General features: G+C 35.6%; 1 protein-coding gene across 4 annotated transcripts in view; it reads left to right on the top strand.

Moving 5' to 3' along the window:
- Positions 1 to 15650, top strand: part of ADGRB3 (adhesion G protein-coupled receptor B3) — a 726710-nt gene that overhangs the window by 295314 nt on the left and 415746 nt on the right. For all 4 annotated transcript variants that reach the window (XM_027603097.2, XM_027603095.2, XM_027603096.2 and 1 more), the window contains 2 exons: positions 8058 to 8222; positions 8672 to 8836. In XM_027603097.2, coding sequence (XP_027458898.1) covers positions 8058 to 8222; positions 8672 to 8836 — 330 coding nt within the window. The remainder of the gene's footprint in view (positions 1 to 8057; positions 8223 to 8671; positions 8837 to 15650) is intronic.

The following is a 15650-nucleotide window of genomic DNA, read 5'->3' as shown; positions in this document are numbered from 1 at the left end:
CAGTCACTCATATTAGCTGAGAGAAGAGAAAGTTTGGAACTTTGTGGATTGTGCTGTGACCGTTTTTCACTTTATCTCACTTTATCACAGTCTCAGAGTGACCTTGTCTGTTGTTAATGTTCTCTGTGATGGTCTTAGATCCAACAGGAGATGGCATAGCCTCGCTGTGAGCACCAAGCAAGCAGCTAATAGCACCGAGTCTAGCTATATCAGACCAGTTCCTGGATGTCACTTTGATGGTGACTCCTCATCTAGGGTGATTTAATCACTTTACCTATTTTTGTTTTCAATTTTTATTAATATTCAAATGGAGAAAGAAAAGTGTTAGACATGAAGGAATATTTACATTTTCTAGGTAGGTCCTCTCTTAAAATTATATAGATGTATATCCCCAAAATAAAATTTATACAGCCTTTTCCAAAATTAAATTAAGTTCTTTAGAGAAAGTAAATCTTAAATTCTTAATTCAAAGCCTCAAGGTTTATAGTAATTTTCTTTGTAGTATGTTACTTTAGAGTAATATATATATATATATATTTATATTACTTATATATATATAAGTTATATACTTTATTACTTTATTTATTATTTTATTACTTTATTTTATTACTTTAGAGTAATATATATATATATTTATATTACTTATATATATATATAAGTTATATACTTTATTACTTTATTTATTATTTTATTACTATATTTATTACTTTAGAGTAATATATATATATATATATATATTTTTTTTTTTTTTTTTTTTTTTTTTCCCCCTGCTAGTTGAAAGATGGAAGGAACCAATGATTCAAGTTTGGGCCTCTTTGTTTCAGTTTTGACAGTTCTTATTCTGATACAATTTGTGTAGTAAAGTACAAATAATATAGAGCATAGGGATAAGTAGTAATTGAGTGACAGATTGAAGACTAAAAGAAATGAAAGAATTATTGACAAATTAGTTTTCATTTATAGGCTGCAATAAATATAAATGAATTTAATTTAATGATTCAGTGGCAAACACAGTGGTCTGGAAATCAGAAGACACAAATTAATGTTCAGTCCCAATCTTTAATTACCAATATTTACTTAAACAACCTATTCATCTTCTCTGTGCCTCAATTTTCTCATTTGTAAAATGGAGCCAACATCCATTACCCTGCTATCTCAGAGAATTGTTACGTGATTAAAATTAGGTGAAAGAATCTTGAAAAGTAAAAAACAACAAAGTGGAGGATACTTATCATGATTTTTATAATATTACTTTAAAAGTAAAGGATTTGGCTGGGACACCTGGGTGGGTCAGCTGGTTAAGCATCTTCCTTCGGCTCAGGTCATGATCCCAGGGTCCTGGGATCAAGTCCCGCATCGGGCTCCATTCTCATCAAGGAATCTGCTTCTCCCTCTGCCTGCTGCTCCCCCTGCTTGTGCTCTCTCTCTCTCTCTCTGACAAATAAATAAATAAAAATCTTTAAAAAATAATAAAAGTAAAGGATTTAGAAGAAATAGGTAAAATAAATTCAGGCTATTAGGATAGTTTTTGAGCTCTGTTTCTTACAGACAGCCTTAATCACAGACTCAAAGAAATTTGTAGAGGAGGACTTTAAATTTCCCTTCTACGCTTCGAAGACTCCCAGCTAGTTTAAGAATCAAAAACTCAAAGTTTTATTACGTGTGTACAGAGGCCCAATAATGAAATTGAGACCTAAAGAAATGACCAAGGCAGAGAGTTTTTGTACTTTTTAGACAGAGACAATAAATCTGTGAGGAAATGACAGAACAAAGAAAACTTAATTTGGGGAACTTCAATTAATAAGGCATTCTGAACAGAATTTGGGCCAGAGTAGTAAATTAGAAAAAAGTAACAAGAGTTATTTATATAGACTTCTAGGCTCTACAGTTCCTATCTCTGGTGATAAGGATGTCCCTTTGCCTCTTAGTACAGAGAGGGTACCTTTCATCTGGGAGATGGGCTTCTTGCTTTCTGGGGACAAGGGGCAGGGGCATAGTATTCTTTTGGCATTGGCTGTTTCTTAAGTAACTTCTATTTAAAATAATCGACATGTCAAAGTGGCACATTTGGGGGTGGCCTGACCTTGGCTCCTACAAATTACTTCTGCACAGTTTGTACTAGGGAGAAGTACATATATAAGGGCTCATGCCAGTCTGTGGGGCCAAGCCATGTCCCACTCGTTAGTCCTGCATTTGAGAAATGCATTCCTGTGAATCCAGAACCTCAATAGAGAGATCCTGCCAGGTTGTATTTTTCAGGTATGTTCATAGTCTCTTACAAAACCTGAGAAAAAATGAAAGAATCACCCAAGGATAGGTCATCAGGAACAAAGCTGGACCCAAATATCTCTGTTATCTAGAGCAAGGGGCTTCAGTCTCCTATGGACCTAAAGTTTGATTCCTCAGCAAGTAAGAGAGGGTGATGTGCCCACAGTCTCTCTGCAGGGAACCCTTTCAGTGAGGACAGTGAGCAGGAAGATGCTAAACATTTGCCTGACCTTGGTTCAAAAGTCTCTGGTTGTCTCTGCATGAGAATGTTATAATTTGAAACTCAAATGCTACCTCATTAACCTGTTCTTTAATTAATTTGCAATTTGTCTTCTTAACCTTCTGGTCTATCGTATAGCAATTGTATTCACTTTGTGTCATTTCAGATTTTTACCATTGTTCTGGTGATCTTCCAGTGTTTATGAATTTTTAAAAAACTGTATTTTTATTAATCTTGGCTTGCTTTCTTTTATTATTTTTATGCAAATTTTGTCTTAACTTACTTCCCAACTATTTTTTATTCTTCTTAGCCTTACCTTAATAACTTGCTTCTATTTTTAATTCTAATTTTTAAATTATATTTCATTTTTATTTTTCCCCTTTTGTGAGTTATTTTAAAATGGCCAATGGGAACCAGGTTTATGCTCTCCAGCATATGCCCAAAGCAAGAGGTTGGCTTTTGATATTTCAGTGTTATACCGTCAAGAGGTCTTTCCAGTTCCTGAGTAACTCCCAACTCAATAAAATCTGTGCTTTCCAAATTTGCCATCACTAAATCAGATAGTTTCATACCATAGGACAGAATTCTCCCCAAACTCCTCCCTATAGATAGCTTCATCAATCAGCAATAACCAACCCAAAAGAGTTGCCAAAATGATAGTTTTATTATCCAAAATATTCATGGCTTTATCTTGTGGTGGTTGTTCTCCAACCTAGTCTATATTGTCACCAATTATTGGTGAAGATGTGAAAATTGACTGAAACACGATATTTTCATTAAAATGTATCACAGAATTTAATTTGGCCTCTGTACATGGCAGACAGGAGAACACAATTGTAACTCTCTATATATGGCAGGAGGAAGTTCATATAACAAAGTAAACCCCAGGAATCTAGCAATTTAGCCTTCACAATTTTAATTATTCTGGGTCCAGAAAATCTAGTAATGTGTCACATTGCTGAAGGGAAACTTTAACTGTCCCCAGGGTGATATTGTGGTATAAGGAAACACATTGCATAATGGTAAGACAGGCTGATCTCTCAGCATTTTCCTGGTTTCAAAACACAACCTTATTATTCTTTATTCTTAGTCACCTTTGTAAGATGGTTCATAAATTAATAGGCATTTGGAGTTTCTAAATTGAAAAATGACACTATAAAAAAAATCCAACTGCAAATGCTTATGATGGAAATGAAGAGAAATTGAAAAAGTCTAATAAGAACCTGTTAAATCTTAGCCTAGCTGCATATTATAGAAGAAATTATGTACTTTAATGCAATATTTACCAAACAGCGCTCCAAAAAGGGGGGGAAAATGGAAAAGAAAGGAGGGATGATTACATTTCAAATACATTTGGGAGGCACGGTTTCAAACAAAGTTAATTTAATGTAGGCCTCCCTGCATTTTGATAATGGCATCATAAATTCAACATGTTCAAAATAGACAGTTTGATTTCAGGGCTATATACCCCTTGACCTGTTTGAATCCTACTCTAACCCAGTTCAGTAAAAGGGTCCACCGTCGACCCTTTTAGTAAGCCAGAGATCTAGAAGTCATCCCTGATTCTCTGATTTTCTATATCCCACTACCAACCTATCAGCTCTACGTCTAGAAAATATCACAAATTCATCCCCTTCTCTCTATCTCGACGGATATACTGTAATCTAGGCCACTATCCCCTCTGTCTGGGCTACATATAGTCCCCTAACATCTTACAATACTGATCCTTGTTTCTGTACAATGCATTCTAATCACAACTGCAAAATTAAGTGCTAAAGTAGAAATTCTGTCACATCACGTCCCTACTTTGAAATCCTCTCATAGCTTCTGATCTTACTTGGTCACACAAGCTGCAGGGCCCTGTGCATTTGTCTTCTGCACACTATTGAACCCATCTCCTGCCACTCGCCGCCCCTTCTTGTGATCCTCACAAGCCCCAGCCTTTTCTCTTTTCTGGAATACACAAAACTTTCTTGACCTCGGGACTTGGCTCTTGTGTAGAGATTTTCACAGATCCTCACATTTCTAGCTTCTGTTAGTGACTCAGGAGTCAGCTCTAATGTGTTCATTTCTGAGAGGCATGGCTGAGCATCCCCTGTCACATTGCTCTCTTTCCTCACATTGTCCTTATCACACTTCTGGCTGAAACTCTCTTGTTCATTCATTTATTTACTTGTTTATCATCTGTCTCCAAAACCCCCTCAGAGTACATGTTCCATGAGAACAGAGCTTGGTGGGCCTTTATCACTACAGTTTTCCCAGAGTCTAGTAGAGTCAGTCACATGTAGCTTCTTTGTACATCTTCACCAGTGAGTTCATTAGAAGACTCCAAGAAGAGGTTTGGAGTATTTCCATTTTCCCAAATTATTGGTAAGACTTTTCTGACTGAATGACAAGATGTTAATGATCTTTCAATAGGAACACAGGTTTAGAAAGAAAGCTTTGAAGTATTTTCAAATTTTGGAGTTTGCAATGATTCTGGGGTATATCTCTTACAATGCTGAAAGTCTGTGATATACAGGGGTGGGTGGATGGTAGGGAGAGGGTTGATTTTCTCTGTTGTCTCCATCCTCAACCAAGTGGAAAGCAAACCTGAATGCAAGGGTTGAAGGATTCCCAGTTAAACATCAGGTAAAAACAAACAAAAAAGGAGTCCCTTCATTTCTTGTAGTACTTAGATAAATGGTTTTAAAAAAATATATTAAATAGATCATATGATGAGTGGTTTTTATTTTTAAACATCTCAACATTTATACCTGAAATATAATGCATATGTCATTCTCAGAGATGCTTAAATATCTAAGACAGAACTCTTAATTTCCACTTCTCAAAAATCCTCCACTTTTTCCCAATTCAGTAAAATAATATTAGCATTTCTGAAAGGTCTTGGGGCTGATGTCCCTAAAAATAACACAATTGGTGATTTTTTTTTAATTCTAGGATATTAAACCGAAAAAAATGAAATAAAACAATATCCCACATTTGGCACTAAAAGACATTCTTTCTGTTGTCTAATGCTTTAAATTAAATTGACATATCTCTCTGGTTCTAACTTCTCAATTTTCCATTTTCCCCGTAACTTTGACTTATCACTCTGAAGGAATATTGGGTTTTCCTCTTTTTCCTCAGTTACTTTGCCAAATCGAGTCTTTCATAATGGTGCAGTTAATGTTTAATAAAAGGGACTTCTAGTTCTCAGTGTAAAATAGAACACCAAAAACATCCACTTGATATGTCTTCAGTTTCATTGCTATATCTTTTCTGTAACTAACTTTATAAACTGTATGTATCTAAAATACTTGTTTTGTTGATGTTTATGGTAATGATGAACCTCAAAAGTTCCCTGAAATGTCTAATGTTAACTCAATCTTGAACTTTAATCAAATCATAAAATGTATACATTAGCAGAAAGGACAGAACAACTAATACTACAAATGTATGAATTTAAAATGTTATATTTATTTATTTATTTATTTATTTATTTATTTATTTATTTATTTTACTAATGGTGATGAAAAGTCTTCTTTCAGGAAAAGCCAACGGAGCAAAACACTTCACAAATATTCTCATTTTTCCTAATCTCTTTTCAGCAAGGTCTTTTCTTATTCCTCACCGATAATACAACACCCTGCCAAATTATCTTCTCTCTGATTTCCACATTTGACTTGCTCATTCCTGACTCCACATCTTAGCTGGAAAGACTTATCCTCTCTTCTTTGCCAGTGAGTCTGTAACTGTTACATTCATTTAAAAAATTAAAAAAAAAAATCTACAAGTTTACCTCAAACCAGAATTCTCAAGGACATCACATATTCCTTTATTCTAGTCACTTAGCATTGAATCAGGTTGAAATCACCTAATTCATCTTTGTTTATGTGTTGCTTTCTGAATGTTTTCAAAAATTTGAATACCTGTACATTCTTTTGCCAATAGATGGTAAGGTGCAGGCATGAATCTTATTTTTTTAAATTCTTCTAAGAATGTCTAGGATAGATAGTAAGGGTTCATAATGCAAGCTCAATAAGTATTATTCTTGAAAGGCAAAGTTCTGAAATGAAAAATGCACTCATCTTCAAAGCCAAGCTAGAGAAGAAATGGATAATTTATAGCATTCCATTGATTCACTAGCCTTTTCTTGTTTGTCTAGCGAATAAGATTGTAGCAGGTACTTTTAATAAAGTGAAATGCTAAAATTACATGAATGGAATGATTAAATTGGCATTTTGTGATTTTTAATCTCACAAAGGGTTTATTAAGTACAGCCAGTTACCTATTAAACAATCTTCTTTTAAATAGCTACCTACAAGGCCTGAAATTAGGTTGACAGCACTTATACATATTCTGCCAAGCTTTTTCATTTCTTTAGATGGGTGGATAGGTTTTCACAGCAGTATTATCTTATGTTGGAACTTTGGATTTATGGTGAATTCTCTTTTACTGTAATGAAACTCAGAACCATGGAATGATATGGGAAAAAGTAGACAGTCATATATGAGTGCATTTATAACACTTATATTCTAGTTTATGCATTCTAAATTGAGTAAATATTTTTGCCCGGTTCCTTTGCATACTTGCATTTTGTGGCCTATGGGATTATGCCTTTGTGAATGCTGTCTCCTTTGTCTAAATTATCCAAATCTCACCATATTAATCTAACATAATCACCCTAAGTAGTTGTGATCCATCCTCTGAAAGCCTTCATGTGCCATGTTAGAATGTTACTGCTTTTAACCTTTTATTTACTTATTTGTATGCATGATGTAATTCTCCTAAATTACAAGGTTTTTGAGGGTGGGATTCATATTCTTTTAATTTCTGTATTTCTTATAGCATCTATCACATTATTCCTCATTATTCTGCAAGGCTTGTCTGAAACTTCACTTTGTCAAAGAAGCCCAGGCCCTCCAAGCTCTTAGTGTCTTGAAATTATCCTTTGAAGCAATACTATATAATTAATTTATTTAACATGTAATTAGTTACTTAATTCATTATAGGGGTTCCTTCTTTAAAACGTGAGCTCTGTAGTTATTGATCAGTTATTTATTTCGTTCACTGCTCTGTGTACTCCTCACCTAGCCCAAGGTCTTGCATTGTTGAGTAATCAATAAATATTTTGAAGCAATAAGTGTTTCAAAAGAGATACTGGAGGGGCACCTGGGTGGCTCAGTCATTAAGCATCTGCCTTCAGCTCATGTCATGATCTCAGGGTCCTGGGATCGAGCCCCCCATGGGGCTCCCTGCTCGGCAGGAATCCTTCTTCTCCCTCTCATACTACCCCTTCTTGTGTTCCTTCTCTCGCTGTGTCTCTCTGTCAAATAAATAAATGAAATATTAAAAAAAAAAAAGAGAGAAAGATACTGGATACATAAAAGGAAATAGAAGTGAGAAAATAAGGTAATAGTAGTTTGGGGGGTAATAAAAACGTTTAATGCCAATATGACTTTCCATTGTCTTCACTTAGAGTCCCTTGGTTGGGACTCACCTCCAGGGTTAGTTTTATGTTGTACTTTCTGTACAGCCTTCTCTATTGGAACATCTCCTTACACTGTCTCTCTTTCTGCTTTGGCAGTTGATGGACAGTGGCAAGAGTGGAGTTCGTGGAGTCAGTGCTCAGTGACATGCTCGAATGGGACCCAGCAGAGAAGCCGGCAATGCACTGCAGCGGCTCATGGGGGCTCTGAATGCAGAGGGCCATGGGCGGAAAGCAGGGAGTGCTATAACCCTGAGTGCACAGGTGAGGCCTGATGACTACATTTAAAGAATGCCTGCCATTTATACAATGTGATAGAACCATGCCAGTCATGGAATAATCAGATAATTACATATTTCTCATAAATGAAGCCAATTGTACCAGAGCTCATTCTACTGTATGTCACACTAATAAAGCAACAAAATTCTGGAGATGCTTAGATCAAATATAGATTAAATTGATAAGGTTTAGCACTGAACTTGTACTTTTTACAAGTAAGTTTCAGTGTCTATTTGAAGATTCTGAGAAACTTACATAAACTTAGGTTAATCACAGTGTTCTATATTTGACTAGCAAGTCAAATGTTTGAATAGGGTTTATTCATAGTGGTAGATTAATAAAAATTGAGCAAACAGTAATGGTCTTCAGATTTTGAACTTCTTAAAACAGTTGCAGTAGGGCTACTGCCATTGACCATGACACATTTCTTTCAGCCAACGGTCAGTGGAATCAGTGGGGTCATTGGAGCGGATGTTCCAAGTCCTGTGATGGTGGCTGGGAAAGGCGAATGAGGACGTGTCAGGGCGTAGCAGTAACAGGCCAGCAATGTGAAGGCACCGGCGAAGAAGTTAGAAGATGCAGTGAGCAGCGATGTCCTGGTGAGAACGAACTGACGTGATCTCAATGGAAACATGTTGTTACCTGAAAAAAAAAAAAAAAAGGATTAGAACTCTCATCATGAAGGGCAGTACTTCCTCCATTGGAGGACTGCTAATGATAAGCGGCAATTTACTTTTTCCATAATGTATGGGGTTTCCTTTGTTTATGTGTCATAGACGATTTCTTCCATGGGTTTTTTTTAAGGTATTTGCTGGAAAATCACATTGAAAAATGTGATAATACAAAGGAAGCCACATTGAACAATAACATGGCTAGATAAGATTTAAATTGGCTGGGGGTACTTTTTTTTCACTATGTTCATGAAATATTTGTTTACTGAGAATACAAAAACAGTTACCTTTTATGACTTATGGTGGAAATAGAAAGACATAAGTGTTAGATAGCTAAGTGAGAAAATAAAGAGATGATGTTGAAATTAAGAAACTTTTAAATTCTGCTGTTAGTCTGTCTCCGTGTAGGACTTTGGACATCCCCATTCCCTTGCCCTTGGGCCATTTTCTATTATGAGGAACACATTTTGAAATGAAAACATAAGGTCTTAATTGGTAGTGAAAGAATGGAAATGTTGTTATGGTAAAGGATCTTACATATAAGCATAGAAAAAAAGGAAAGGTCAAAAATTGTCCAGATTATTGATCATATATTTAAAAAAAAAATCATTTACAACAAAGATTCCTTCCAAATTGTGCATACATTCCATAAAATATTATTGACATACTGAAGACTCAATAAATAAATGAAAATTAGGATTTTAGAATGATATCATAGGCAAAGTTGCTATAAGCATGCTAGAAAAATGATAGGATGAAAATTCTAAGTTTCACAGCTGGGTATAAAGTGCTGAACTTAAAGAATCTGAAGACCCTATTAGAGTCCATTTGCTGCTACTAATGGTTGGTGGGCAAGCTAGCTTATCTCTCTGGCTATCTGGTTCCAGTAGGTATGGCGAGAACAGCTGTTTGAGGTTCCTTTTCAGTTCAGAAAGTAGTAGATTTCTGTCTCTACCAAACATGACTACATCAATTTAGAAAACAACAACAACAACAACACTAACAACAAAACAAGGCATTCTAAGAGATAACCCTGAGTCAAAACTTTGTATTTCCCCATAGCCAGAATTCTAAAGACTTCTCACAGTCCAACACTAATATCAATAGAAACTGGACTCTAAGAGTAACAATATGTCAGTAGGATGTTTTTAGACCTTAGAAAAGATTAAAATTAGCTTTGTTAATTCTTAAGGCCACATAATTCAGAACAATAAGAAGGAACCAGCAAGTAGGATTTTGTTGAGGAGACCTATACAAGAGAAGTACTGTGAAATTCCGCCTGTGGTGCAGAAGAAGTAAGAAGCGTTTAAACAAAAACATGTATATGACCAGGAAGAAGTTTCATTAGGACAGTAGTCATGGTTAAATAAGACCCTTCTAATATTTCAAGTTATGTAAACTACTGTGAGCATACCAAGGTTCATAACTGGTCTTTTAAAACTGTCTTTCATCTGCATATATAGAGTTAAAATGGTGTTGCTGCAATCAAATTTACAAAGATTGCCACCTGCTGTTTGGAAAACATTTTACATATCTATTTACTCAAAGGATATTATACCTTATATCCTAGGTTTGTTAGATGGCTTTCATGATTTAAGGCAGTTTGAAAAATTATCACATAAACCTATAATTTTTTATATTTTATACATATGTGATATTATATATTGGTGGTATTTTGTGTGGTATATATATATATATATTTGGTATTAACATTTTCCTTTTACTCTCTTCAATAATATGATTTGAAATCTCCTGAAATCACCAAGTATATAAATAATGTTTTCTAATTAAAATGAATTATTGAATCAGCTAAATAATTCACAAACTAGTGCTTATACAAGGATAAAATGAATTAATATATTACCAAGCTTTTGAAAATATCCTAAACTGGTACCTTTATACAAATCAGCATTATCCATCAAAAATTATATATGACAATTAATTTCAAAAATGCCTCTGCCTCTGGACAGAGTGTTTTCACCAAGATAAAGATTTCCTTTCTATTTATCCTTTATCTTTCCTGTGTGCAAGTATCTCATTCCCACCTTATTTTGTCAAGAGAGCAGGATTTATAAATAACTCAGTTTTACATAGTGGATTTGATTTATATATTGGCATTCCAACCTCTGCACAATTGCTTCTCTGTGGTCAATATGTATTATTTTTGTGTCCAGCATACTGGACTCTGAGAGTAATGACATGTCAGTAAGGTTTTTTACAGTTTAAAAAATATCTAAAATTAGTTTTGTTAATTCTTGAGGCCATGTGAATTCAAAATAAGAAGCAATCCTAACTTCCACCATTATATTGCTCCAAATTTATATATTGACAATATAAGTTGAGAAAACTTTCAAATTTTCTCAACAGTTACTAAGGCATTTTTCTATTTTTGTCACTGACAAAACCTCAACAAATATTTCTTTTAAAACAATGTGTTTTTTTCCTAGTATTATTTTTCATACTGTTTATTCTTAATTTTTCTTCAGATTGCTGGAAACTACTAGTATTTATTTTTATGCTTCACTTAATTTGGATGCAAAACAAATTAATCAAGTTTGCCAAGAGATCCTCTCTTGTCAGGAAGGAGAAGTATAATATACGCACATCTTTGTCTGGATAATTAATGAAAATAATGATTAATCATCTGGATTTAATCAAAAGCTGTTACGATGTCTACTAAAAATAGAAAATGAAAAATATTTTCCCAAAGAGAATAAGATTCTTTTACTGGTAAATAGATAAAGTAAACATATGAAAAAGAATATCATTACCAAAAATATGATATTATTTTTGTCTTCATAAGAAAAGGGAATTAGAGAGATGGAAAAATTATATATGTATATTTTAAAAACCGTTAGTTGAGGAATAGAGTAGCTACAGGGGAGACAATTAAGTTGCCTAATTTTTAAATTGGTCAAATTCACTAAATAATGATTTCATTGATCTCCATCTCATTGTACATCCCCAGACTTTGAGGGTTAAAGTAGTAGAAAGGTAATAGCTTCTCTGATTTTGTATTGCTACAGTGCGAAAACATACTATTTTTAGGCTTTGTGTTTTTTTCCCAATATTTCCCTGGTTAATATCCTTCAGAAGGCAGATGTTACTGATGAATTGGTCTACGTAAACTTGCAGGCTTCCCGGGAACCTCCTTGCTCTGTTCCCAGGGGAGGGGCTGGCTATTCCTGGAGCTCCAATTCTTGGATCTGTTATTCTTTAGTCATTAAGAATAATGGCTAGTTGGGTTGTGCCATTCATGGGTAGACGTTAAATCTCATTTATACTTAAAATGTACTTTTGGAGTTACATTTGCTTTATTTGCAAATGGTGAGTGAAGGCTACACGTTGAGTGTGCTGAGAGAAACTTGGGAAATAAGAGAGCCATATCATAAATGTACACAGTAATAGCAACTTAGACCAGAGACATAGCAATGATTGTGATATTTAACTCATAAGTATTCACACCAAAGGCAGTCAGCAGTAATGTTTGTAATCCCAAACTTGTCTTGAACATTGTACTGCATTCATATTCAAATTTGTGTCCTGTAATATGGTGACTATAAGCCCCCTCCCCATGTAGGAGAAATGCCATTCTGGGAGTGACTATTCCTTATCTCTGTAAGGTTGCCGTCCAATGGGATTATGTTTTCTTTGGAGACCAAGAGAGATTTCATTTGGGTCTGAGTGATATTCTTTTAATTTAGCTTTGGTAGGAAGAATCACAAAGCTTGCTTATTCTGAGCTCCTGTCTTCTTTGGGCGCCTCTATTCATTGTCCAGACATGTGCTTTCAAATTTTAGCAGACCTAAGAATTACCCAGAGAGTTTGTTAAAACACAGATTCCTAAGCCAAACCCCCAGAGCTTCTGATTCAGTAGGTCCAGTATGGGCCTTCGAATTTGCATATCTAACAAACCCTCAGGTGATGTTGATGATACTGTAGATTACCCTTTGCAAATTACCCTTTGGGTTACACTGGGCTATAGTAAAGATAAGTGAGTAAATAAATAAATAAATACATACATACACACATACATACTAGGTGATAAAATTAACAAAAAAGTGGAAAGCAGTTCTCCACCTCAGCTACACTGGTCAAAATTGTGATCTATCCTGAACAAGGTTGCAGAATTTTGTTTTGTTTATTCCACTTTATAAATATTGAGGGATTGTTCCTGTAATCAATTAGTACAGGCAATCCATTTCAAGTCTCCCTAGCCAACTCGTTCTTCATCCCAAATAAGATCTCTTTATAGTTGTCACTTAAAAAAAGAACAGGGCTATTGACTAGTCCTTGTGGACAAAATGGAATGATTTACTCATTTTCAGATTTTCAGTTCTCCAATCCCTATTGTTCCTGTTCCATGGAGAGCAGAAGAAACAGTTTGGTATCAATGGAACACGTTTGCTATAAAGCTGTGCACTGGCAGGACACAGATCTTCTGTAATCCTGCCATCCCATCCCCAACAACTCTCTTCCTCAGCAGGAGGGCATTTTCACTGCCTCTTACCCTTCAAGGTTATTAGCTACTATCTGCTTAACCAGGTATATAATATTTGGGGGGCGGGGGAGAGGGCAGGTGTCAGAGAGCAGGATGAGGTCTTAGCTCATCTTCAGTTCCCAGTTGGAGGAGTGCTGAATTAATCACCATCACTACATTTGTTTTTGATAGAGACAAGTTTAACCAGTTAGTAAGTCAGCCTTCTAAATTGTGTGGACCACTGTATTTTATTTTATTTTATTAAAGATTTTATTTATTTGAGGGAGAGAGAATGAGAAAGAGAGAGAGAGAGAGCACATGAGAGGGGGGAGGGTCAGAGGGGGGAGGGTCAGAGGGAGAAGCAGACTCCCTGCCGAGCAGGGAGCCCGATGTGGGACTCAATCCCGGGACTCCAGGATCATGACCTGAGCCAAAGGCAGTCGCTTAACCAACTGAGCCATCCTGAGCCATCCAGGCGCCCATGGACCACTGTATTTTAAAGTTAAATGTAACCCTTATTAGAAACCCAAATATGTGAGTGTAAAATTAAATTATACTACTCTATATTGAAATACTCACATACAAATTGGCACCTGCTCCACCTTTTTCATTCCAAACCACAAGGGTAATCACTAATAGTGCTTTTAAAAGGCCCCTACTCCATTAGGATTTTTATTATTTTTCTAGCAAATGTCCTGTGTTTATCCTCTAAGGAATTATATTATTGCCTGTTCAGTTTCTAAAGGTTAAGGCAGATGTTTTCACTGAAGATTTTTGGACATAGCAAACAATGTTGCACCCAAGTGTTCACACCAGTCACTGACCTAAAACCAATCTCTGAGTTCAGTGTTGACAGTAGGTGGCACTAGATATTGACGTCTTTCATCTCAATGTTCTCTTTGTTCTTGCCAAGTCACCTCAGATACATTCTAAAAAGTAGGGAAATAAACTAGAACTTGAAGATACCCCATAGGCAAGAGAGATTACCTATTGCTTAAAAAATATCTAAGAAAGTATCTGATCCTCCTGAAAAACATGGGTTTTATTACCTATTCCAGTGCACAGTTCTGCAACAAATCAGCTAAATTTTATAGGCAGAATTAAGGAAGAACCACTGGGGGTCTAAAATAACTAATGTGTATACCAGATAGTACTATACGTCCATTATTCAAACCTGTTTCTATGGAGATAATTATTGTCATAGTTTGTCTTATCAGGTTGCTCATCAGATGAGACTTTGGGAAAACTCTCACAGCTTCTGTCACGGCAGAAACCAAACAAGCAATTTATTGTAATCTTATATTACCCTACCTGGTTCAATTTAGAAATATTTGGCAACATGCTGATCATTCTGAAATTGAAACAGAAAGTTGAAGCAGCATTTTTTACCATTTTTTATTTCTTCATTTCATCTGACATTGTTTTTATAGTAAAAATAAACATATTTTAGGAATCAATTATTTCTAAATTAATACAATTAAAATTAATGCAATTAGTAAAACTGCTCTTTGGGTTTAAATTTTACCAAAACCCTAAACCTTAGTATTCGTCCTTGTATGTCCTGACTTGTGAGTGACCCTAAGATCTTGCCCCTGGTAGTCTTTCTCTCCCTGTCTCTCTGGAACTATCACTTGTGAGCAGCACCCACAAATCTGCATTTTTATGTCTCATCTCTTGCAAACACCCAATAGAGCATTCCAGCTGGGGTAGCCAGTCATCCTCAGGGTCAGCAGAAGAGCTTTTCTGTCTGATCACCAAATCCATCTGGTCATCTGAAGTAATTTCTGATTCTTACCTTTCCTAGTGACGGATTCCACTTCCATCAAGTCTTTCTCCAGCGGCCATGCTTTCTCTTCCCCTGGACAGCACCTGCTAGTGGGGAGGGGCAGTGTAACATTAAGAGCCTGGGATGTGGAGTCAAAGTTTGGCTTTGGGCCTCAGTGTCCTCATATGTAAAGTGGGGATAATAAGATGTGCCTCGGGGGATCATTTCAAGTATGAAATTATAAAATGCCACAGGTAATTACAGTTATTAAATAATTCCAGCCCAGGTCATCTTTGTCCATTACCCAAATTACTGCAACAACCACCTTTTCTAATCTCTTCCATACAAGTTTATCGATTATTCTCCCCTTTCCTTGACCTTAGTCACGGATTCACTTGCTTCAAAAGAAAAAAAAAAAAAAAATGCTACGGCTCCTCATTACTTGCCCAATTCAGTGCGTACTGGAGCCCTTGGGATTCTAGTGCCCCCATCTATCA

Source organism: Zalophus californianus, chromosome 7, assembly GCF_009762305.2.
Source record: "Zalophus californianus isolate mZalCal1 chromosome 7, mZalCal1.pri.v2, whole genome shotgun sequence".
NCBI classification, from domain to species: Eukaryota; Metazoa; Chordata; class Mammalia; order Carnivora; family Otariidae; genus Zalophus; species Zalophus californianus.
Note: the sequence above shows the minus strand (reverse complement) of the source record. Positions and strands in the feature narration are given on the sequence as shown.